The sequence below is a fragment of the Mytilus galloprovincialis genome, chromosome 2, assembly GCF_965363235.1.
Source record: "Mytilus galloprovincialis chromosome 2, xbMytGall1.hap1.1, whole genome shotgun sequence".
NCBI classification, from domain to species: Eukaryota; Metazoa; Mollusca; class Bivalvia; order Mytilida; family Mytilidae; genus Mytilus; species Mytilus galloprovincialis.
In genome coordinates this window covers 60,673,476-60,701,251 of record NC_134839.1, presented here as the reverse complement: position 1 = coordinate 60,701,251, position 27,776 = coordinate 60,673,476, and the positions used below count along the sequence as shown (strand labels likewise).

General features: G+C 31.6%; 1 protein-coding gene across 2 annotated transcripts in view; it reads left to right on the top strand.

The window, feature by feature from the left end:
* The first annotated feature begins 8,092 nt into the window (after nt 1–8,092).
* Nucleotides 8,093–27,776, top strand: part of LOC143064019 (small subunit processome component 20 homolog) — a 112,012-nt gene continuing 92,328 nt past the window's right edge. For both annotated transcript variants that reach the window (XM_076236517.1, XM_076236516.1), the window contains exons 1-9: nt 8,093–8,206; nt 15,860–15,940; nt 16,597–16,663; nt 17,091–17,152; nt 18,965–19,035; nt 19,811–19,999; nt 23,470–23,554; nt 25,444–25,503; nt 26,584–26,661. In XM_076236517.1, the coding sequence (XP_076092632.1) occupies nt 8,165–8,206; nt 15,860–15,940; nt 16,597–16,663; nt 17,091–17,152; nt 18,965–19,035; nt 19,811–19,999; nt 23,470–23,554; nt 25,444–25,503; nt 26,584–26,661 (735 nt within the window). In that variant the 5' untranslated portion in view covers nt 8,093–8,164. The remainder of the gene's footprint in view (nt 8,207–15,859; nt 15,941–16,596; nt 16,664–17,090; nt 17,153–18,964; nt 19,036–19,810; nt 20,000–23,469; nt 23,555–25,443; nt 25,504–26,583; nt 26,662–27,776) is intronic.

Sequence of the window (27,776 nt, the reverse complement as noted above, 5' to 3'; positions counted from 1 at the left end):
TGTTTACCTTTACAAGAACTTGGAAAAGGTATATTGGATTGACAAAATTAAACTTAAATCACAAAAATATATTTAAATATGGCTACCAAATCATGAAAAGAAAATAAAGATAACTATAAAACCAGGTTCAATCCACCTTTTCTACATAAGAAAATGTCTGTACCAAGTCAGGGATATTAAAGCTGTTATCAATTCGTGCGATGTGTTTGAGCTTTCGATTTTGCCATTTGGTTAGGGACTTGTCGTTATGAATTTCCCTCGTAATTCAGTATTTTTAAGATTTTTCTTTTCACAAACACATACCAAGGTGTAATAAAAAAAAACATAATTCAAAAACAGACAGACAACACCATAAGAAAAAGACGAAAATACACCTCCATAAATCATAAAAAAATTAAAACGAATTATTGAGCAAACTAAACCCTCAAGAGCTCTAAAATTGTTAGAACGCTCCACATTTACAACCTGTCATGTAAAAATAGGTTACGACAAAAATCATCTGCACAACACCAATATCCAATAACGGTCAACCAAGTAATGAACTATAAAAAAGGGGGAGAGGTTACATAATTAACTGTACCAGAGGAAAGATTGTTTCAAAAGCTTCCATGTAAGCACCAATATTTTATCAAATATGATCTGGAGTCTCGTATCAAATGAAAGATATAAACCCCATATTTGGCGAACTGCTTGAAAGTTGATATTTACGACTGGGAAATTTACGATGGGGACATTGAAGTCGTCTTTTAGTGGTAATGTTTAGTTTTTATCCGATCATCATGGTCAATATCGATGTGAAAGTCAAGATATAAAGCAGCTGTGTTTTAGGTATTGTCAATTCAATTTCAATAGGATAGATGCGATCAACAGTCACACAAATGTGTTAGTCAATGACAAATAATCGTCGATATAGGGGAACGTTGTATTAAAGGCCTTTTGCACAAATCTCTGTATGTGTATTACCTAATATAAACCAAGTAACACGTCGGTTAGACCAGATGCACTGTTTGCATCAGTCAGTGGAATATCGGATGTCTGTGAGAGAACTCATAGCCACCAAAATATTCTGTCCAGTTTCTAGAGTATGCAAATTTCAGAAAAAAAAATCATTCGAATCAGATTTCATTTTTATATGTGTACGCCTTGGCATTACCTTAAAACAAATATTCCGATGACAAAAACTTTCAGTTTGTCTTTAAATTTAGCGGAACTCTTGTTTAAATTGTGTAACATTTTTATATCTGCTATTGCACGAAGAAGGGTCATAGATTTTCGTACTATTTACATCATTCAGCATCCACATGTTATTAATACCAATCTTTGAAGCTTTACGCTCGTTCGGGTTAACAACATACGGAATGAGTCTTATGTAGACGAAACGCGCGTCTGGCTGCTAAATTATAATCCTGGTACACTTAATAACTATTCATAAACAGGGATCAACCCATTTAATGTTTCAGTGTCTCAGCTCAATATATAGCGACGTGTTTTTCGTGGTCTGAACTCGTCAGATAGCAGAAATATTGTCTGATGTGTAGATTGGTTGATTGTGTTCCGCTCCCGATTTGACTGAGTGTGTGCTCTAATGACGTGTTATGCATGCGAAGCAGGAGACGCGTATTCTAACGACTCAGTAGGTCTCTTTTTAACTTGATTTGTCATTTCTTTGTTGATTTTTTGACATTTAAACATTGATAAACTATTGTTGCCTTTTAATATTCTGTACTAGAAGAAGAATTATTTTGTAATCCCTTAACATAATGTACAATTTGGAAGATATTGTTCTCACATTCAATAATTCAAAATTGTGTCACTATGTTAAAATTGATTGAAATAAACCAACTGACATCATACTTTTTATCGTATGAAATTGTTATTCTAAAACGACTCCCATTGTTAATTTGTAGATCTAAGTCAAGGTAAGAAGACGACGTGAAAGATGATGATAGCTTCTTCCGGTTCATGATCAAACCCAATATTGTAGGGATTTCTAAACAACTTGAAGGCTCGGGGAGAAAAATTAAACGGCTAATTTCCAACAAAAACAAAACCAGTTATGGTAGACTGCATAAAACAACAAACACAGGATTATAGGCTTCTGGTTTGTGATCGGTATATGGCAAATTCCTGCTTCATAGCTTTACCTTCACATCGCAATTGACAATGCGGATCATTTTTTAGCCATGGCGTTGTCAGTTTATTTTCAAGCAATGAGTGTGACTGGCTCTCTGATATCTTTCGTCCTCTTTGAGAAGTGCACATTAAAACAAAGAGACTGTCTTTGATTTTACCGCTATGCAATCTTTATTGGTTCGTATCAACCATACAGCAGCGTCTGTCTGTTGTATATATCGAACAGCAAATACGACTTCGATGCCACAAATAGTCATGAATATGTTCCAGATGATTTGTGGAAGCCAAAATCTATGCCTCATTTCCTCATTTACAACATTTACCATTGCGACTTTTGAAATGTGTAACTTGTAGTAGAAATTAAGTATCACAAAGGCTTTAACTTCTTGACCAACAGATGATCATCCTTCGGGGGTCAGCTTCCCTGAAGTTATAAAGCTCATAAACTAGGAAATCAGACTACCGGCTACTTTGTACCAACGATCTTGCTTTGTAAGTTGCTTTCTTGGGCAACCGGTTCCAAATAATTAACTGTCTGTGTAGTTTTGTGAAATTTTACGGTCGCCATCATGAGCTGATTGGCCATTATGACAAAAGTGTGTCAGAAATCATATCTGATATTCTTCCTCAGTCATAATAACCTTCCATCATTACCGAACTGAACAAAGAAATAACACGACGGTTGCCGTATACGGTACAGGAAGTGCTTACCCTTCCGGAGCACCAGCTTTCACTCCCGGTTTTTAGTGGAGTTCGTGTTGTTTCTTAATTATTATTTATAACTGTTGATGTAAATGTCCTTTGGTTTTGTGAGTCTTTGTTTACTCCTTGATTTTGATTATTATTGTCTTTGTGGACTGTTTTTTTTTCAAATTTCTTTTTGGCCATGCTGGCGTCAAAGTATTTCGCCAGTCAAATATTCAGCACTCATATGTTGACATGAAATATCATTGATGCAGTCATTTAGTGTTAATGAAATATCATTGATGCAGTCATTTAGTGTTAATGAAATATCATTGATGCAGTCATTTAGTGTTAATGAAATATTGAGTTACACGAAACAGCCATATTTTCTATCCACAGGCATAGATGACCTTTGTTTGATTAAGCATAATCTTTCAGGTTTTGTTATTTTCAATGTTCTTGAACTTTGCACTTGTATTAAATTTTGCTTCAATTTTTTTAATCATTTTGATTCGAGTGAAATGGATGAGTCTTATGTGGATTAGTAAAATGCTGGTGTTTTAAAATAATAGGCCTGGTATCTTTTATGGCTTTTTAATTCCACAACTTATTGTCTTTATTCGAATTTCGCTGTGGTATATTAATATGGACTTTTTCAATCCAGTTTGTTTGGCCAACGTTGGATTTTAAAAAACACAGCCACATCCGGTCTGACGTTTAATATGAGATCATATGAGGCAAAATCGTAGTTACAGAAGTCCAAAACTTGTAAATCCAAACGAGTATACAAACAAACAAATAAAACATAAAAGGAATTGCGTGTCTTATGAAAAGAGGGGGTACTTTAGTATGCCGCAAGAAAATGTCTCCTGATATATATGCAGTAATTGTCTGACGAATTAAGATTCGGTTAAACAAAATGCACGATACTGAGGACCAATAGAAAAAAATTAAAATCACAAAAATACTTAAATCCGAAAAAACTTCAAAAAGAAAGTAGAAAATGGTGGATTTAACCTAGTTTTGTAGTCTATTATAAACCTCTCACTTGTATGACAGTCGCTTAAAATTTCATTATATTAACAAGGATTTGTGAACAAACAAACAAACATAATAGGTATAAATGTCAAAAATAGGGGTACAGCAGTCAACATTGTGTTGTTGTCTTAATCACGATAAAAACAATCAAACAAACAAATAAACAAGAAATGACCATCATAACACAATAACATGATGACGGGATGGATAAGTACAGAGCCACGTCATAAGTAATTTCTACAACAAAGAAACACAAAAAGCATATAGACAAAGCATATTAGCTAAAATTAAAGATAATAGTACAAAAATTATCATAGAAAAATGACGGGATGTATGAGAACAGAGCCACGTCATTGTAATAAGGAAACACTGAAATGCATATAGACAAAGCAAGCAAAACTGAAAGACAAAAATACAAAAATTATCATAGAACAATAACACAATGACGGGATGTATAAGTGCAGAGCCACATCGAATGGATACCACCACACAAAAAAAGACTAAACAGTGAAAAGTAATGTTCATAAAGACAAATAAAAGAATACTATTACACGTAAATAAAATGATAAACAACTTCAGTACCAAGAATCATTACTTCAAAGCCATCGGGTATTATTTGGGAAGGTCTTGACACCTTCCGACGAACTTTAAAAAAAAAAGAGGACGAGACGTTCTTTGACATACCCTGGTTCATCAACTGGTGACGATTCACAAACATCAGCCTGGCTTCTTTGATATTCTTGGGTTTTTTTTTTACAAGTGTCTGAAGGAACTCCGATTCATATGAAAATAAGAAGAGGTCCGCAAGGAGAGACACACTGTTCGTTCCCAAAGGAATGCTGACAATTAGTTGATAAAGTCTACCTCCAAATTCAACAAATATGTTCTCAATATTAAGAAACTCCAGCATACTGATAACTTCAGGGATAAAGTGTCAAAACTGTATGAAAGGCAAATCTGTCTACTTAAACAGCGTCAAAATCGTAATTTTAAAAGTGCGACTTTTCCCATGTGTCTAATGCCTTTATATTTCATGTCATTAAGCAGTTCATAATAAGTAAGCACACGAGTTTGTGTTAAGATGTACTTCAGATTTCAACTTCGATTACTTGTTCCTCTGTTTATAATGTTTCACCTTTTCGTTCACTATTAACAAAATATGTAAGGTATCCCAAAGTAATACATTCATAGCGTTTATTCTACCATATTTATGTTGAAAAGCATTGTGAATTATTTCTTTAAGACAATTTCCAATTTCACATGGGCAATGGTTGTATACATGCAGAGTTGAAAAATCAAAAGTTTTAAAAGAACTAATTTGCAACAAATGGAAGTTTTTAACGACTTTGACTGGCTATACAGCCCTTGCACGTTCGGTGAGAACTAATTTCAGAATAAGATCGACATTTTAAATTATCGAGAAAGTTTTAAAATAAAAATATGTTAAATACCACTGCGCGAGTAAACAGTTTCACGGTATTTCTGAAGACCCTCTTTTGCTGCGGACAACTTGTTTTTCCAATCTAATGGGAAAAAATTAAGTCGGATATGCAAATGAGCCGGCAATGTACCGTTATTTGTACGGAATTTTGTGAAGCTTAGGTATCCAATACATACAAGGTAAGTCCTCCGATTTGTTGTTCAAGGTAATGTTCATTGAAGCCATGAAAGACTTATGATTCGCCAAAACCTCATCCTTGTCAAATTATGTTTTTGAATGAGGGATACCTGAGTGTTAATTTATTCTTAACTCTTTTACAAGACACTCGCAGTAGTACGATTTAAATACAAATACAGTATTATGTGAAGCTTTGTACGCAGGAACAACAACATACCGGCTTATCGCGAAGAGATGGTAGATATTTCACAGCCTCTTTGTCTCTAAAAACGAACTTTGGTCGATCATTCACACAGTTTTTCAACTTATAAATGCGACGATTTATCAGAGACCTGGTTGTATTGACCCATTCTGATAAAGATTCCTGACCAGTTCAATTTCTTCTCTTTTCGACCAAGCTCTGGCGGAGTCAGGCCTCAATGGATTTTGAAGTTATGTTTCCAATTGATGTGAAAACAAGTCTCGCAGTTGTCTCATACAGACTCGTCGTTTCGGTCAACTGATTTAGTGATAATTAATGACCTTCTAACTGTGTCCATTTCATAAAACTGCTGGAGAGTGATTATTTTAGTAAGGAACACTTCTATTTAACTGATAATTCCGTATAGTGTCAAATTGTGCACACTTAACCGGTAGTAAGTAAGTAAGTAAGTAAATTTTATTTAGAGTCGACATATTTATACATAATAACAGACAAAACATGAGCTCTGGGGAGCTCTTTAACCGACTATCACATAAAAAATCATCCAGCATCATGCAAATACTACCAAATAAAAATGAAAAAAACTTGCAATATAATGAAAGCAAATCTATTTGATTTGTGAACCTCCAGAGTCAAAGTTCATGTGGCAAGCGCCTCTATGTGCATTGAAACGGGGGAATCAGCAAATCACTTGAAGATCATAAAATACAACAGACTAAAGGCATAAAAGCAATAAATAAATAAATATAAGCACTAGCATTTAATGGCAGATATATTAAATAGATGCATAAAGCAGAGCAAAAGGCCATTATAAAAAAGAAAGAAAAAAATTTCAGCTTTGAGACAGCACTGGGTGGAAACGACATGAACTGCAGTAGCATTTTTGACCCCCACACCAGGAATTTATATAATTCCTAAACTGGTCAAAAGAAGTCATGAGTCTAGCCTCATTAGGAAGTGAGTTCCATACTTGTGCTGCCTCAAATCTAAAGGATCTTTTACCATAACTTGAGGTTCTAGGTCTAGGTACCTCAGCAGGTTTACATACCTGAAATTATATGAATTGTTTTTATTACAACTAAATCTTGAATAAATAAAGGACATTTTTTATTAATTATTTTAAAGGTCTCCAAGGCAATTGAGCGCATTTTACGAGTTTTTAATGATGGAAGGTTTAAAATCTGCATGAGTGTTTCGCATGAGCTCTGATGGTCTTCATAAATAAATCGAAGCGCTCGTTCTTGTATTTTTTCTATTTTTCTCGTATTTTGTTCCCCACAGAAATGTCAAGTCAAAGGGCAGTTACTAAAGTTAGACATAATAAAAGAGTAATAAATTGTAAGTTTACTCAGTTTGTTTTATGTTTCCCAATTCTTTTCAAAACATTTAATTGCCTTGCAGCCTTTTTACAAATATTTGAAATATGTAAATTGAAGTTTAATTTAAAAATCAATCGTAACTCCAAGTAGTTTAACCTCATCCTTACATGATATAGAAATACCATTCAAATCCTACACAATTTTTTTATCATGTGTTTTTTGCAAAGAGAGATAGCTTGAAATTTCTCTGGGTTGGCCTGCATTTTATTGGAAGAAAACCACTGTATTAAATAATTGCTGTCTTCCTCAAGAGCAGAAATTACATTTTGTAAGGAATTTCCAGACTTTGACAAAGTATTGTCATCAGCAAAATTATATAAAGAACAATTATTTACAAAAAAGAACAAATCATTAATAAAAGTATTAAATAGGATGGGTTCAAGGATGGAACCTTGTGGTACCCCTTTAAATATGTGAAGCATATACCACTTAAATTTTGGTTTACTTTCACACACAGTTTTCTTTTTGTGAAATAACTATATAACATATCAAGTGAGGATTTTGTGAGGACATAAGCTTTTAGTTTTAGTAACAAATGTATGTTATTTTTCTGTAATAACCCTGTAGAGGTATATCATGCCCTATTAAACTGACGAATGTAAATAGTAGACTTAGTCTATTCATGTCATGTCTAGCTAATTTCTGCTAAGATATTGCTCTTCCATAGTTGAAACATTTTGTTCTTTTTCACTCACTGACACATATTTAGATTTGTAGGACATGCTTTTGACATATCTACGGTACCGATTAGTGATGTTATAAATGTCTCATATGTCGGTTACAAGCTCATTAGAGCTTGTGTTTGTCTCTATTTGTATACCTTGTCGACTCTAAATAAAGCTTATTTATTTATTATTTTTTTATTTATTTATTTATGTCATTAACAACTATGTTTGGTCTGCAGTAAAACAGTGCATGTCTTATTATCGATATACGTTGAAGATTGTTGCTGTCGTTTGGATATTAGTATCTCCTAGTTTCCGGTTATTAACTCGTTACCTTTCCGAATTAACCAAACTTTTATTGAGGCCAAAAAAGAATGGCTGCCTCCATGAGTTTACACGCTTAAAATATTGAGGCTCAAATATTTGCTAAAAAAAGCAGGTTAAGATGGGGAAATCAGCCCATCATCAGACAGAAAATAAATTTAAGGTAACTGCCAAGATATTTTTGACAATTTTGCTAAAACATTTTACCTATAAATTGATAAAAATGGCTGTGTTTACACCACAAAAATAATTATTTACACACAAACAACATGCGTAGCTGGAAAATATGTTATTCACTTTATAGGTTCAACTTATTTACTTTACATAAAGTCATGAATCATTATGGATTCTTTATTGATTATAACTAAGCAATCTTCGATTCCCAAACGAACCTACTCGCTGCTGCAGCAAAATTAGTCCAATAATTATATTTTTTGTTATTTGACTTTTTACCATATTTACAAGTTAAAGGCTACAGCTGAATGACTTCAAAGCTAAATAATAATATGAGGCAGGCATAACCTGTGAATGGGGACGAAGTCTGTATGTATTATTTTTTTTAATTCAAACATGTTGATAAAAGAAACGGAAATACCGTAACGTTCCCGATTTTGGTTCTGTTTTTAGGGATTTAGCTGTGACGATCTTTAAGTTATAACGTCATATTCAATGTAAACAAAAGGTAACGTTTTTTTCATATCAAACAATTATTAAAAATGAATTTGTATTGAGTTCCAATCTTATATTTTATTAGACTGTAGTCCAAATAATTATGACGTCTGGCAAGGCTATTTTATTTTTTTCTGGGACGCCTTCCTATGACGTCATAACGCTGAAGCCATTTTTTACGTCTGGAGTTTGAGAGCAAATTTTGGGGGGAACTTTGACACCTAATTTTGACAAGAAATTTTCATTGCCGGTTAGAAATTTTTACGTAGTTACAAAGTCCTACCTTTTTTGTGCTAAATGATGTAAAATATTTCCAGAAATATCCAAAAGAAAGGATTAAATAGATACGATTCCATTTGAAGTGGGGGAATATTTATTTTGTTTGGAAATGATTTCCCACAATTACCAACGAAACTTCACTTCTGGTGAATATAAAATTTAAAATCCGTAAAAATTTGACAGACAGAATTTCCGGATAATGTAAATCGAATTGCAAAAGTATGACACATGGCGATGTTTAGCTTATGATTAGCAGCTGGTTTGTTTCCAATATCGTTATGTAAACGATATAAAAAAATCAGCGGTCATTTAGTCCAAAATCAATATTCTACTTGCAGCTGCAGTAAAATGTACTACACTTGACGTAGACACAATTACATATAGTATCTTGAAATATGAAGTTTATTTGTATGAGGCTTAGAAACGGGGAAAATGCCAGGTTCTACCGAGCATTTTCCTGTTTCGTGCCGAATACAAATAAATTTCATATTTCAAGACGCTATACGTATATTGTTTTTATACTGAAATCGATAGAAAATTTAAAAAAATAAATATATGTAACAAATATTGTTAAAAAAAAGTGTTTTGGATTTTCCCTCTTTAGGTACCATTTTGGGATATTTCCCTTAGAGCGGAGTTCAGGCGGTAAGACATTGAAATTTTAAGGAATTAGAAAGAGAATATTAACTTAATTAATAACATTTGATACACATGGTATATAAATGAACAATTTGAAGACATAACAAGTTTAAACACATAAAAGTTTGACCATTGTTACTACACGTTGTCATGGTTGAGACGTGACATTGTTAATGAAATACAGTAGTTCCGGTAAGTAGGCGGGGCTTATAAGTTAGTTGAGGTCATTGACGTATAAAGCTAACGTTTATACGCATAGCTTTATCTGTATAGTAAAATTGCTGATTGCAGTATAAATATTATTGTTACATTCTTAATTAATCCGTTCCTTACAGAGATAGAATTTAGTTTAAAATGTTGTTTAGACCACAGGTCTAGATTAAATTTGTTTAGTCTAGCCCTGAGTCACTGGTTAGGGTCCCGTTAGCGACCCAAACTTCTAGGGGGGTTTGGGGGCATGCCCCCCCCCCCCAAGAAAATTTCTTTTGGATATTTCTGGAAATATTTTACATCAATAAGCACAAAAAAGGTAGGACTTTGTAACAAACGTAAAATTTCTAAACCGCAATGAAAATTTCTGGTCAAAATTTTGTGTCAAAGTTCCCCCCAAAATTTGCTCTCAAACTCCAGACGTAAAAAATGGCTTCAGCGTTATGACTTCGTAGGAAGGCGTCATAATTATTTGGACTAACTAGACTGATAAATATATATTTTATTCAAAGTCTCATGCAAACAAGACCGGAAAAGGAAAAAGATTTCAGCGCAAATGTGGTGAAAACCGGAACAGGAAGTAGATCTGAAAAAAAAGTTAACGATTTTGAGTTCATTAGCAGAATGAAAAATTTTGGAAATTTTCCTGAATTTTTTTTTTTTTTTTCTTTTTTTCTTATTGATTTTTCTACCATAATTGGGGACTTCATCCCCATATAATAACCTTTCAAGATGTCATGATTATTTGGTCTACAGTAAAATGTACTACACTTGACTGTTTCAGATCCCAATCTCAACAAACACTTACACATACATGTATATTCATACATGTGATTCTTCCGACGGGAGTTAAAATCTCCCGCTTTTCAGACCCTCTTCCGTCCCTCCCGTTAAAATTTGAAATCTTCGGCTTTTTGGAAATGTCAATCTCGAAAAAATTTCAGTAGACATTTCTGTTTACAAAATAGATACGGACAGCGAAAAAGTCCGAGAAACTCTAAATTGTTATGGGAAAAGTCCGAGAAAAACGGAAGTTTCCTGTAATGGAATTTGTGTCAAAAGGTAAATAGCCTCAAGTAATCAATGAAGGTGTTAAGGATTAGACTGTTTATACAACAATAAAAGATGATTGGCATTTACCTAGTAATCAACTAGCTAGTTAAATATACATGGCTGGATGATTAAAAGTGATACTGACAATGGAACAGTTGTATAAACATCGACTTTTATAAATTTTGATGCTGTTCAAAACATGGAACAGACTTAGTTTATACTGAACCTCAAAGACAATAAAATCAACTCAAATATGATATTTATGGCTTGTCTTCTATCTAGGCCAAAAGATTTGGCAAATTTGACAAAATACAAACTGTACCATGTTATCACCAAATACATGTACCCCAGCATAATATTAAAGAAGGCACAGTATCTAGCCAAATTTAAAAATGGTGCAAGTCCAGTGCCAAGGGTCAAGACCATGCTTACTACTTTTCATGCAAAGCTGACTATGGGGCCCTAATTACTTGACCAAAAATATGGAGACAGCTACCCACCAGAAAGCCCACAACTCTATCAATTCAACACCTTCTGTTACAAACATGTTCAGTAGTGGTACTAAAGTTGACAATGTGGCTAAAGCAGAGGTACTTTTTGCCAACTATGTATGATTGCTGATCACTTTATCTTTGAACTATATATGATGAATAAATATTTGAAACCCCCCCCTTTATCTTTATCCTTTGGCTAGCCTATGCAGGTGCTTGAACGTATGGAATCTTTGGGGGTTTTTTTTAACAAAAAAGAAGATATGCAGTTTAAACACACGCGAAAAAATTTTGCGTATGTCAATAAAAAAGTCTTAAAAAATCTTAAAAAGTCTTAAAAAATCTCCAGTTATGAGGCCCAAACTCCAGCTGAAAATTTCCAAATCTCCAGTTGTGGCTTGACAACTCTGTCACATGTATGTATATTAAACATATAATCATACTATATCTCCTTATTTTTATAATGTATATAGTTTAATAAACAAAATGTCTAGTACAAAACAGAGGAAAAGGGGAATAATTTTTAACGTTTATCAAACTTTAAAGTCATAAGAAACCTCAAATTAAAAAAAAAAATCATGCATATGTGTTTTATAACTAAATGGATAGTTTTCATTACACAACTTATGTACATATACTTTTTTCTGAGGAAAATTCTTTAATTTGTCCACATTTAGAAGAAGTTTATTTGTTTTTAATTGTTTGCTTCAAGGAAGCAATTTGCCGACATATTTTCCGTATGCATAGTGACCTGAGCGTAATCTAGTTACCTCCTCGTAAAAATCCGGTGATCACAATATGCATGGATCTGTCATTAAAATAAACAATTATCTAATTGTACATGTTAAACACGTGCTCAATATCCATTCTTTTTGTTATTTATTTACTATAAGGTGACAATCAGCAAACTTCGGCTTTAAAACACGGCATTTAATGAGCAGCCATATTTGTTAAATTATAACAGAGAGAAAAGAAATTGACAATTATACGATATATTTGCGTAAAAAATGACAAAATCGTGCACAGAGTTCTAAGTTTATAATATATACATGCATTGGTTCAAGAATTGGATAAACATTATTTTTCACCACTCACTGGTTTCATATGACTTTAAATAGAAGTTATATCTGTTTGTTATTACAGTTAATAGGCACTGGCTACAGTTACATTATCATGTAACAATAATGAAAAAAATATCATTTCATTGGAGACTAATTGCCAGAATACATTGTTGGGTAAGGACGTTTCGAAATTAATGCATGACCGATAGCCCGATGCCAGAAGAATTGCGGTCAGTCTAGGATAATTTGTTTCATCATAGCCCGTGTGTCTAGACAATTTACGATTTTCAATTTCCGGAAATTCAGTGCCATGCGGTGTTTGATTAAAAAAATTGTGGTCTTATCGATGCTTTAAATAAGATTGTCCTTCTGAATATTAAAGAGCGTATTTGACTATGATCAAGTTCAAGGTTACAACTCACTAAATTATTTATGGTAAACAATGGGTGTGTTTGGATATACGCCTGAGGCGGCCTATGGTTACCCATAGGTACCTATTGTTTGATATTTTGTGTATAAAATATCAAACCATAGGTACTTATGGGTAACCATAGGCTGCCTCAGGCGTATATTCAAACACACCCAAAGTGGAAGTATTTAACAGGAGCTAAAAAACCAGAGGACAAAAGAAAAATAGACTGGAGAAGGGGAGTTCATTATACTGAAACCTTGTTCTGCAATAGCTGAACTTGCAGGCAGTGATGATACAAGCTGAGGTCCATTTCATTTGTATCAATACTGTCTGAAAGTTCAGAATGAGGTTTCAGCATAATGAAACAGACAAAAAATGATTAGAGATCAAGACTTTTGTCCAATAAAATGACATGGAGGAGGAAGTCCAAGATGATCAGGATTTTTCATCAGAAGAAACAGACATTGAACTCAACCCAGAAGATGAATAAAAAAAAACAATAAAATATGATTATTTTAATTATTTTCCATTTCTTTCTTTTTTGAGATTCCATAAATTGGCCATCATGAGACCTCATTTATACATTCAGAATGGTCTCAGATAGCAGGAAATTGAATGTAGTTATGAAAAATTTTCTTGGGGAGGGGGGCATGCCCCCAAACCCCCCTAGAAGGTTTGGGTCGCTAACGCGACCATAACCAGTGACTCAGGGCTAGACAAAACAAATTTAATCTAGACCTGTGGTCTAAACAACATTTTAAACTAAATTCTATCTCTGTAAGGAATGGATTAATTAAGAATGTAACAGTAATATTTATACTGCAATCAGCAATTTTACTATACAGATAAAGCTATAGGTATAAACGTTAGCTTTATACGTCAATGTCCTCAACTAACCTATAAGCCCCGCCTACTTAACGGAACTACTGTATTTCATTAACAACGTGTAGTAACAATGGTCAAACTTTTATGTATTTAAACTTGTTATGTCTTCAAATTGTTCATTTATATACCATGTGTATCAAATGTTAGTATTTAAGTTCATATTCTCTTTCTAATTCCTTAAAATTTCAATGTCTTACCGCCTGAACTCCGCTCAACGGGAAATACCCCAAAATGGTACCTTAAGAGGGAAAATCCAAAACACTTTTTTTTTAACAATATTTGTTACATATATTTATTTTTTAAATTTTTTATCGATTTCAGTATAAAACAATATACGTATAGTTTATTTAACGATATTGGAAACAAACCAGCTGCTAATCATAAGCTAAACATCGCCATGTGTCATACTTTTGCAATTAAATTATTCATCATTAATTTACTTTTTACATTCGTCAGTTAGGTATATAACTCTACGGGGTTATTACAGAAAAATAACATACATTTGTTATTGTGGACTAAAAAATCAAATAACTGTGATAACATATGTATGTTATATGTTTCAAAGGGACATTATACATCAATAGTTTTGTTAAAATGTATACAAGTTCTATTGATATTACTCTTGTCTTTATGCATACTTAACTATAGAAAGATATAACAGTTCATAGTTTGCCAATTTTGCATAGTACATTGTGCACCTAGATGTTATTACAGAAATAAATATGCCTGTAATAACTAAAGAGTGTTATCACAGCTTCTCTATATCACTTCAAGGCATTTGCTCAGACATTAATCATGCTTAATTACAATGTATTTTAATTGATTGTAAGAAATAATGACTAAAGCATGTAACAAGGTCCTGTTCAAGCTTCCTAGTAATTCCCAAGTGTCTTATATAATAAGTTACATTCCTTTAATAACAAAGCCTTGTTATTACAGCTAGGCCTTGTCTCATTGAATTACGGGGATGCCGATTTACCATGGTTAATCAAAAATGTATTAATTTAATTAAAAAATAAGTTATCAAAATTGTGCATTTAGTTTATGGGCAAAGTCTGAAGAGTTCCCTAGAGCCCACTATATATTAAAACATTTTACAAATAACAAACATGTGTTATTACAGATTTAGAAAATTTAAGGAATAAAGAGTAGACAACTCCTGAAAGTATCTGTAATAACACACACAAGTTATTTCCTGTAATAACACACACAAGTTATTTCCTGTAATAACCCTATAGAGTTCATAATAGTTTTCATTCAATACTTAGCAAATATCACACCTTTATCACACCCCTGAATACATGTAGTACAACTGATCAGCTCATAATAATTAAAGATTCAAACAAATTAGCAGAGAGTTAATGCAACATCCTCATAACAAGGATCCACCAAAATGATAACTCATGACAATTGCAAGGATCCACCAAAATGATAAGTCAATCAGCCACTCGTTTTCCTGTGTAAATAGTTTTGTGTGTTAAATCTGAGGATGTTTTAAGTTGCTATTGTGTGTAATTCTAATAATCGTCAACAGTATTAGTTCTTTGTCATTTTGAAAATCTAGATTTTTATTAATGTCAGTCACCATTTTTGTTTTTATAATGTGGCTTGTAATAATCACAAGTTAAAATCCTTATACTGATTTTGATTTTTGATAATGGTAAAAGAAAAAAAAATAATTAAAAAAATGTGAAAAAAATTACACAAAGTTTTGGTAATCCATGTAAATGTTAGGAATGTCTTAAATCAATTGAAAAATATCTATTTTGTACTTATATACCCTTTTTAAAAACTTTAATGACATACACATATTGTATGCTCAAAGATGTACGCATTAGTAAATTCTACAGTAATTTCCTTACAAATTTAAACTGCTATTATGATTATAATCAAGAATTGAATCTTTCCAATTCTTTTCAATCATTGATTATAACTCTGAAGCAGATTTCAAAAACTTCTAGTCACTATTCAATACAACAAAATTGATGAATGATCCGTTGCATCTCATGGTGTATTTTGTTTGAGGTTTAAGTTTCCTCCACAAAGGTCCTTGATATTTTGCAATGGCGAAATCTATTCTTATTAAAAGTATTAATCCTTTTTATTTATTTTTATAGTTTCAGACATTTTCTGAGAGGATAGCCAAAGTTGACATAGATGTTATTCACAGAGTTGTTCATCATGATGATACACCAGAGGTTTGTTATCATCAGTAATGACTGTATAAAACACTGATAAATTATGTTTATGTATCACTCCACCTAAGAATCATACACTACGGCAATTCATGAATGAAAAGCAGTCTATTAAATATTTTGTTTAGATTGTAAAAGAAGTATTAGAAACAACCCATTAATTCTAAGGTCCTTTGAAATGTAAATTATATGAAATGCAACATGAAAAGACGGAAAAGGAAGATAACTCATTAATCTGCACTTCATTCTGTCAGTTGTCTATCATGATCAAGTAGTATGGGAATACTAGATATCCATTTTGTAGTACACAAATTAGTTAGTAAAATATCAAAATTAAAAATGTGTAGACTTTTGTTGGGTGAATCACATTTATCATTAATAAGAGCATTTATGTCCAGAAGGTTACTTCAATCATTATTATTCTGGAGTTAAAAATAACATTAGCTAATGATATTGACTGGAAATATCGTTTTTATTGTTCTAGACACTCAGGAGTTTGAATAAAAAAATTATGATGGGTGTCCATTGTATGTTGATGAGACAACGACCATAAAACATCATGATTAAATCAAATCAAATTGACTCACTTTACAATGATGCTAAAAGCCTGTGGGGAAAATACTAATTGTATTTAATAATTGTAATTTTTATATCTACAGGAGAATTTAACATATTTTGGAGAAGCCATTGAAAAATGGACAGAACTGAATTGTACTAAACACTATGGTAATTATATAAAAGTATTTGTAAAAAACAAAATGTGTATGAATGATATTTCAGTTGAATTTAATATACAATGATTATGTCAAAATCATTACAATGATTATGTCAAAATCATAATTGGCCCAATTAAGGACTTGTATTAGTTATATACTTTTGTAATTTAGCAAAACTAGCTGTAAAAGCAGAAACTTTGTACTAATGTATTATATACAAATGTATCAGGGTTTTGATACTTTGATAGATATTATAAGGCACTTTTGTCTGATTTTAAACTAATGCTTTAAATTGTAAAATTTTTCCAATTAGCTCACCCGGCAATATAGCCTTTTTGCACTAATGCAGCGTAAAGCAAACAACAATCAATCAATCAATATTATACATACAACTTCTTTTGTTCTACAAATATCTAAATTTCCTTATTTTTTTACAGCTGACTTTAGGAAGGAGATATCTAATCAAGTACAGACATTTGCACAACTTGTCCATCATAAGGTAGGTTATAAGTAAAATAGAGGTTTTAAGTTGCAGTTATTGCTTTTATGTAAAGTGCAAAGTTTTGAAGCTGAAGGAAAATTTCCAACACTTGAGTTCTGTTGTTTGTCCATTAACCTTTTTTTTTTTTTTAACTCTTTTCCTCTGAAAACTACTGGCTAAATAGAAAGGGATTGTATTTTCATTCTTAATGTGTAGAGTTTCCAAATTCCATATCTATTATTTTATCCTGCAATCAGCCTTGTATTGTAAAAATAACAGGTACACAAATATTTTTTTGCTTTATTTGTACATGAGAAAGTGGTAATATGGATATTACTTTTCACTACCAGTTCATTTTAGGGCCTCTTTGCGGTCCGCGTTTACACTATGTCAGTTTCTTTGAAAACTAAAGAGCATGATTTTGTTTCAATAACTAAAGCTTCAAGTGTTGAACTAAGTTTCAGGATAAAAACAATATATGTACACTGTCAGCAAATATAAAATTTATTTGTACTCGCTACGAAACAGAAGATTAGCTCAGCAAGCCTTGCTTTTCGTCCTGTTTCTAAAGCTCATACAAAGAAAACTTTATATTTTCCAACAATGTACATATATTGTATATTTATGAACTAGATTCACATTTGTCTGTAGTGTAAACAGATTCTTCCTTTACCAAATTGAATATTCAGGAGTAAAATGTCCTATTTCAATAAACACTTTTTGAAAGAAAAATTATGAAAAGGATATTTTACTGCTTTAAAATATCCATTTATGATCCCCTTTAAGGATTATTATTGATGACCATATCTGTTTCTAGCAACAGGATATTAGTTTAAAATAATACTGTTGCAAATATCTGAATTTTAACAGAAGACAAATGTAACAAACTTGAAAGAAATGATGAAAGTATGAACCCTCTATTTTGAATTTTGGTTCGTGAACCCAATACTTATCAAGCATATCACTTACTTTAACTTTAAATAAAATGTAATAGCTGCTAAAATGTAATGGCTGCTAAAATGTAATGGCTGCTAAAATGTAGTACTTTAGCTGTATCCTAAGTCTGGTTTAACTTTAACTTTAAATAAAATGTAATGGCTGCTAAAATGTAGTACTTTAGCTGTATCCTAAGTCTGGTTTAACTTTAACTTTAGATAAAATGTAATGGCTGCTAAAATGTAGTACTTTAGCTGTATCCTAAGTCTGGTTTAACTTTAACTTTAAATAAAATGTAATGGCTGCTAAAATGTAGTACTTTAGCTGTATCCTAAGTCTGGTTTAACTTTAACTTTAAATAAAATGTAATGGCTGCTAAAATGTAGTACTTTAGCTGTATCCTAAGTGTGGTTTAACTTTAAATAAAATGTATTGGCTGCTAAAATGTAGTACTTTAGCTGTATCCTAAGTCTGGTTTAACTTTAAGTAAGATGTAACGGCTGCTAAAATGTAGTACTTTAGCTGTATCCTAAATCTGGTTTAACTTTAACTTTAAATAAAATGTAATGGCTGCTAAAATGTAGTACTTTAGCTGTATCCTAAGTCTGGTTTAACTTTAACCTTAAATAAAATGTAATGGCTGCTAAAATGTAGTACTTTAGCTGTATCCTAAGTCTGGTTTAACTTTAACTATTGAAATTTGTAGGGTACACAACACAATCTTTTTCAATAATTTGATATTGAAAATAATTCTCTGATTTCCTCTGAAGTGTCCTTAATGTTTGCATATACTAAGTATTCTTCTATGATGTAAATGGTTTTACCAGATGTATGTAATAGTATGTTTGCTTATACTGTGATTTGCTTCATTTTGCTAATACTTTGTTATAACAGGATGATATTGTTGCTGGACTTACAAAACATCTGCAGGTTCCAAACAGTTTGGCGTTAGACGCTCTTTTAGAGTAAGTAAACATATTTAAATTCCTCAAACTTTATCTCATTCTATCTAGGATTTTTTCATATTTCTCAGAAAGGTATTATTTCATGAGAAGCAGGCACATGTAGTCTTATCAAAGGGAAGTACTCAGATCGTTAGTTTGTCATACTTTGTACCTACAACTTAGAAACCCCAAAAACTTAGAAAACACACAAGCTTTTTCACAATGAAATTAATTTACATAAATAATTCAGCATAAGTGAAGAAAACTGATTTTTTTATAATTTGGAAATAAAAACTATTTCAGAGTAAAAATACTAACTGACTGCAGGTCTTTTAGGATTGATTTAATATAGAAATAATGGTATATATTGATTTAATATAGAAATAATGGTATATATTGATTTAATATAGAAATAATGGTATATATTGATTTAATAGAGAAATAATGGTATATATTGATTTAAAGTTAACTTTGAACTTGTATAGGCAGCTTGAATTTCTTACAGAATGCTGTATGTGAGAAAAAAAAACATGATAAACTATTGATTCAAATAAAATATTCTTGTTATGTTCTTTTGTGACTGATCAGATGCTTTCTGCCGCTTTAAAAAAAATCAGTATACATTTTGATAATTAAAGTTAAGATCTCATCCTTATAAAATGTGAGCTATAGTTTGTTAATTTACATTATATGATTATTTAAAGTACAAATACTCACTATATCTATATACTCTTACTAACATAATATTGCAAAATCTAAATTATTATTTTGATTTATAAATATTTTCTGATTTCAGTCTGACAGTTCAGTTATCTAGAGACCTACAAAAAGATTTTATAGTATATTTTCCCCAGTTTTTTAAGTTGTTGGTAAGTCTTTTGGTTGGACAAGATGTTGACCTACTGGAGCAAGTATTTACAGCACTGGCCTACCTGTTTAAATACCTGTGGAGGTACCTTGTCAAGAATATTCAGCAGGTTTATGGGTAGGTGTTGTATTGAATAGTCAATTAAGGTGTTGTATTGAATAGTCAATTTAGGTGTTGTATTGAATAGTCAATTTAGGTGTTGTATTGAATAGTCAATTTAGGTGGTGTATTGAATAGTCAATTAAGGTGTTGTATTGAATAGTCAATTTAGGTGTTGTATTGAATAGTCAGTTAAGGTGTTGTATTGAATAGTCAATTTAGGTGTTGTATTGAATAGTCAATTAAGGTGTTGTATTGAATAGTCAATATAGGTGGTGTATTGAATAGTCAATTAAGGTGGTGTATTGAATAGTCAATTTAGGTGTTGTATTGAATAGTCAATTTAGGTGTTGTATTAAATAGTCAATTTAGCTGTTGTATTGAATAGTCAATTTAGCTGTTGTATTGAATAGTCAATTTAGGTGTTGTATTGAATAGTCAATTTAGGTGTTGTATTGAATAGTCAGTTTAGCTGTTGTATTAAATAGTCAATTTAGCTGTTGTATTGAATAGTCAATTTAGCTGTTATATTGAATAGTCAATATAGGTGGTGTATTGAATAGTCAATTTAGGTGTTGTATTGCATAGTCAGTTTAGCTGTTGTATTAAATAATCAATTTAGCTGTTGTATTGAATAGTCAATGTAGCTGTTGTATTAAATAGTCAATTTAGGTGTTGTTTTGAATAGTCAATTAAGGTGTTGTATTGAATAGTCAATTAAGGTGGTGTATTGAATAGTCAATTTAGGTGTTGTATTGAATAGTCAATTTAGGTGTTGTATTAAATAGTCAATTTAGCTGTTGTATTGAATAGTCAATTTAGCTGTTATATTGAATAGTCAATTTAGGTGTTGTATTGAATAGTCAATTTAGGTGTTGTATTGCATAGTCAGTTTAGCTGTTGTATTAAATAGTCAATTTAGCTGTTGTATTGAATAGTCAATTTAGCTGTTGTATTAAATAGTCAATTTAGGTGTTGTTTTGAATAGTCAATTAAGGTGTTGTATTGAATAGTCAATTTAGGTGTTGTATTGAATAGTCAATATAGGTGTTGTATTGAATAGTTAATTAAGGTGTTGTATTGAATAGTCAATTTAGCTGTTATATTGAATAGTCAATTTAGGTGTTGTATTGAATAGTCAATTTAGGTGTTGTATTGCATAGTCAGTTTAGCTGTTGTATTAAATAGTCAATTTAGCTGTTGTATTGAATAGTCAATTTAGCTGTTGTATTAAATAGTCAATTTAGGTGTTGTTTTGAATAGTCAATTAAGGTGTTGTATTGAATAGTCAATTTAGGTGTTGTATTGAATAGTCAATATAGGTGTTGTATTGAATAGTTAATTTAGGCGTTGTATTGAATAGTCAATTTAGGTGGTGTATTGAATAGTCAATTAAGGTGTTGTATTGAATAGTCAATTTAGGTGGTGTATTGAATAGTCAAGTTAGGTGTTGTATTGAATAGTAAATTAAGGTGTTGTATTGAATAGTCAATTTAGGTGGTGTATTGAATTGTCAATTTAGGTGGTGTATTGAATAGTCAATTAAGGTGGTGTATTGAATAGTCAATTTAGGTGGTGTATTGAATAGTCAATTTAGGTGGTGTATTGAATAGTCAATTTAGGTGTTGTATTGAATAGTCAATTTAGGTGTTGTATATATGGAATAGTCAATTTAGGTGTTGTATTGAATAGTCAATTAAGGTGTTGTATTGAATAGTCAATTAAGGTGTTGTATTGAATAGTCAATTAAGGTATTGTATTGAATAGTCAATTAAGTTGTTGTATTTAATAGTCAATTTAGGTGTTGTATTGAATAGTCAATTAAGGTGTTGTATTTAATAGTCAATTTAGGTGTTGTATTGAATAGTCAATGTAGGTGTTGTATTGAATAGTCAATGTAGATGTTGTATTGAATAGTCAATTTCGGTGTTGTATTGAATAGTCAATTTCGGTGTTGTATTGAATAGTCAATTTAGGTGTTGTATTGAATAGTTAATTTAGGCGTTGTATTGAATAGTCAATTTAGCTGTTATATTGAATAGTCAATTTAGGTGTTGTATTGAATAGTCAATTAAGGTGTTGTATTGAATAGTCAATTTAGGTGTTGTATTGAATAGTTAATTTAGGCGTTGTATTGAATAGTCAATTTAGCTGTTGTATTGAATAGTCAATTAAGGTATTGTATTGAATAGTCAATTAAGGTGTTGTATTGAATAGTCAATTTAGGTGTTGTATTGAATAGTCAATGTAGGTGTTGTATTGAATAGTTAATTTAGGCGTTGTATTGAATAGTCAATTTAGCTGTTGTATTGAATAGTCAATTAAGGTATTGTATTGAATAGTCAATTAAGGTGTTGTATTGAATAGTCAATTTAGGTGTTGTATTGAATAGTCAATGTAGGTGTTGTATTGAATAGTCAATGTAGATGTTGTATTGAATAGTCAATTTCGGTGTTGTATTGAATAGTCAATTTAGCTGTTGTATTGAATAGTCAATTTAGGTGTTGTATTGAATAGTCAATTTAGCTGTTGTATTGAATAGTTAATTTAGGCGTTGTATTGAATAGTCAATTTAGCTGTTATATTGAATAGTCAATTTAGGTGTTGTATTGAATAGTCAATTTAGGTGTTGTATTGAATAGTCAATTTAGGTGTTGTATTGAATAGTTAATTTAGGCGTTGTATTGAATAGTCAATTTAGCTGTTATATTGAATAGTCAATTTAGGTGTTGTATTGAATAGTCAAATTAGGTGTTGTATTGAATAGTCAATTTAGCTGTTGTATTGAATAGTCAATTTAGGTGTTGTATTGAATATTCAATTTAGGTGTTGTATTGAATAGTCAATTTAGGTGTTGTATTGAATAGTCAATTAGGTGTTGTATTGAATAGTCAATTTAGCTGTTGTAAAGAATGTCAATTTAGGTGTTGTATTGAATAGTCAATTTAGGTGATATATCACCAAATCATAGTATGTCACATCAGGTTGCATACGAAAAAGGGTTGAAAAAAACTAGTAACTAGCATATTGTTAAACATCTATCTTGACAAAGAATTTGTATTGCATTAGAAATCAAGAAATGAGGAGAGAGAAAATAGTTATAAGAATTGTTGAAAAAAAAAGTTGAACCAAACAAGCTGCATTTTGATCTGATGTTATTTAAAAAGAACACACATATACAAAAATATGAAATTGAGAATGGACATGGGGAATGTGTCAAAGAGACAATAAACTGACCAAAGCCCAGAAAACAGCTGAAGACCAACAATGGGTCTTCAATATAGAGAGAAAAACCTGCACCCGGAGGCGTGCTTCTGCTGGCCCCAAAACAAAAATGTGTACTAGTTCAGTGATAATGGACATCAAACTATACTCTGAAATATATAATAAAGCTAGAATTAAAAATCATGCAAGACTAACAAAGGCCAGAGGCTCCTGACTTGGGACAGGGTCAAAAATGCAAATATGTATCCTCTTTGTGTTGACAGGTACTTTTCAGAGTTACTTAGTGGAACTCACAGGGAATATATCAGAAACTTTGCAGCGGAGAGTTTTGCTTTCCTGATGAGAAAGGTATGTATATCTGTTGCTTTACAATACACAGTTTATATATGGATATTACAATAGCAATTTTTCCAAATCATGAATCTGACTCCAGAATTATTTGAAGCATGTTTTTTTTTTTCCTTTTTTTTTCCACATAAAAATTGTATGAAACCAATAATGTCAAGTCATTAATATATCAGTCCCTAACAGATTTTTATGAAAAGAACCACAGTAGTCTTTACTGGGCATCATGCAATTTTTCAACATTGTCACAGATAGAACACTCCGTCATAACTTTTGTATTTTATATGGAAATAAAACATGATATTGGAGTGCCTCTTAAGTGATGTTAGCCAATCAAAATTTATGTAATGACAGAATGTGACAGTGATTATCTTTATTATTACAGGCCAAGAATCCATCAGAGTTGTTTGATTTCATGTTCCAACACAGTGATTATCTTTATTATTACAGGCCAAGAATACATCAGAGTTGTTTGATTTCATGTTCCAACACAGTGATTATCTTTATTATTACAGGCCAAGAATACATCAGAGTTGTTTGATTTCATGTTCCAACACAGTGATTATCTTTATTATTACAGGCCAAGAATACTTCAGAGTTGTTTGATTTCATGTTCCAACACAGACAGTGATTATCTTTATTATTACAGGCCAAGAATCCATCAGAGTTGTTTGATTTCATGTTCCAACACAGTGATTATCTTTATTATTACAGGCCAAGAATACATCAGAGTTGTTTGATTTCATGTTCCAACACAGTGATTATCTTTATTATTACAGGCCAAGAATCCATCAGAGTTGTTTGATTTCATGTTCCAACACAGTGATTATCTTTATTATTACAGGCCAAGAATACATCAGAGTTGTTTGATTTCATGTTCCAACACAGTGATTATCTTTATTATTACAGGCCAAGAATACTTCAGAGTTGTTTGATTTCATGTTCCAACACAGACAGTGATTATCTTTATTATTACAGGCCAAGAATCCATCAGAGTTGTTTGATTTCAAGTTCCAACACAGTGGTTATCTTTATTATTACAGGCCAAGAATCCATCAGAGTTGTTTGATTTCAAGTTCCAACACAGTGATTATCTTTATTATTACAGGCCAAGAATCCATCAGAGTTGTTTGATTTCAAGTTCCAACACAGTGGTTATCTTTATTATTACAGGCCAAGAATCCATCAGAGTTGTTTGATTTCAAGTTCCAACACAGTGGTTATCTTTATTATTACAGGCCAAGAATCCATCAGAGTTGTTTGATTTCATGTTCCAACACAGACAGTGATTATCTTTATTATTACAGGCCAAGAATACTTCAGAGTTGTTTGATTTCAAGTTCCAACACAGTGATTATCTTTATTATTACAGGCCAAGAATCCATCAGAGTTGTTTGATTTCAAGTTCCAACACAGTGATTATCTTTATTATTACAGGCCAAGAATCCATCAGAGTTGTTTGATTTCAAGTTCCAACACAGTGATTATCTTTATTATTACAGGCCAAGAATCCATCAGAGTTGTTTGATTTCATGTTCCAACACAGTGATTATCTTTATTATTACAGGCCAAGAATCCATCAGAGTTGTTTGATTTCATGTTCCAACACAGTGATTATCTTTATTATTACAGGCCAAGAATCCATCAGAGTTGTTTGATTTCATGTTCCAACACAGTGATTATCTTTATTATTACAGGCCAAGAATACTTCAGAGTTGTTTGATTTCAAGTTCCAACACAGTGATTATCTTTATTATTACAGGCCAAGAATCCATCAGAGTTGTTTGATTTCAAGTTCCAACACAGTGATTATCTTTATTATTACAGGCTAAGAATCCATCAGAGTTGTTTGATTTCATGTTCCAACACAGTGATTATCTTTATTATTACAGGCTAAGAATCCATCAGAGTTGTTTGATTTCATGTTCCAAACATTGGAGGAGCATAGTGATGTAAGTACACATTGTTACATTTAAAACAGAAGGTCAAACTTTTCACACTCACCTGCAGTGATTAGAATAATTTGTCACCATTTTACTGTCAAATTTCAATGAAATATATCAAGAGGTTTGATATAGAAAATTTTTGAATTTGTACTTTGCCTATAGTCGCTGTCAGCTGAAATTCGTAGCGGTTATCGGTAAAAATAATCTAAACTATCAATCGCGTTCACTCGAGATATAGTTTTTCACATTCCATTCATAAATCGCAAAAAGAAAAAACACTACTGACATACCTTTTAAGTGATCACACTGTAATAATCCTGACGTTCACATTTTCCAGAATGTTTTCATTGTAATTCCGCCATCTTCGTTTCTATGAGGATCATTTGTTTACATATGACATTCGTCACTTACGCAGTTTCCTGAAATGTTCTTTTCATTGATGTGATAAGGTTTCCCGCACTTTATGCAAATTTTATGAAATTGAACTCCACGGAAACACTTCCGGTAAAAACAATGGCGGATTCCACCATTCAAAATCGTTTTGGAATATGTGAAGGTCAGGATTATCACAGTGCAATCACTTACAAGGTAGGTCAGTAGTGGTTTTTCTTTTGGTGATTTATGAATGGAATGTAAAAAACTATATCATGAGTGAACGTGGTTGATAGTTTAGATTATTTTTACTGATAACTGCTACGAATTTCAGCTGACGGCGACTATATGTCACAATGCTTATATTTACGTCAATTTAAAAACAGAATTTTCAATGATGATATTTATGCTGATTGACCATTGGTCAGTATACCTCATTCATAAAAAACAACAAGAGGTTGATGTATTGCATCAGGTATTAACATTATTGCACCACATACTAACAAGCAAGAATTAAAAGTCATTTTGAGAAAACAGACAAAAAAAACATTTTATGAAATGTAGAGTGTTTAACTTAGCAAAACCCACAGTAACCAGTATTAGTGTTTGCTGTAGATATTCAGTGATAGACATAGTTTCTAATTTTCATTTGTTTGTATGTTATGTTGTGGTATATTACAGCGCTTGTGTGATTTACTTTTGTATATATTACAGAGGGCTGAAGGCACAGGTAGACTGCTGTTTGAGATGATAAAAGGGGTAAAAGGTCAAATGCACAGCTGTATAGAAACAGTAAGTAAAAATATTAGATAGCTAAACTGTTGTAGTTGCGCTTTCAAATTTTTAATTTTTTTTTACATATATATTTTAAAAGTGATATTTTTCTTATTCAAATCAACTATATTTATTTGAATCCAAACTTTATTTTACTTTGCTTCAGAAACATATCTCAGTTTCAAGATTAAAATATAAGAAATACACCGGATATAATGCTACAAGAGGATGAAAAATATATCGTAGAGAGAAAAGGGAATCATTTAATTGGTTTTTGAATATTTATGTTTAAAAAAGTTGAATGTTTTTACAAATCAATGGCTTCTTTACAGCTTTTACATTAATGCTAGCAAGACAAATCTTTGTTTGGCTTGCTTGCTTTGTTTGTATCAATGTTTGCTCAAGCATGGTAATTAAGATAGGCGGGGCTTCAGCTTGTATACATCATACTTAAATTTTATTGGACGTTATGTTGGAGGTTAAGGACACTAAATTTTAAAACATCACAAGATACATATTCTCACATGTTTCCTTACCTGTAAATAAAAATACAGACAGGATTCTACTTCGTCGAAATTATCTTCCTATTACGCCAGTTCATTTTCACAATCGTAGAAACGGAAGACACTTTTTTTTTCAGAGATCCAACTTAAAGACTGTCGACAAGCACTTTTAGTAAATTAGCTATTGGAACACACCTACTCTGATTTTGTGATCCACTGGATAGGTATTTCACTTGACCCCTATATTTCATCTTTTAGTACTGTGATTTTTTTATGTTATAAAGTCAACCTGTATAGCTTTGCTATATAAAATGATAGAGTCTGAAGCGAGATGGTGTATCAAATACTCTTGTTTTGTACATTTTCAAGACAAAATATTCATCTCAAACACACCCTAACATAAAAAAGGTGCACTCGATTTTCTCTTTTTGATACCATTGTTTCCCATTTTTTGGAATATTTTCTTGAGTTGCATAATCGAAGGACAGACATGGAAATAACTGACTGAACTAATAGATTGACATGTTATAAAAAACAATATTAGGTCAATTAATGTCGAAGGCCAGTTTCTCAGCCTCATACAAGAAAAAAGTTTATATTTTTCTTTCATTGACAAATTATTGTATTTTT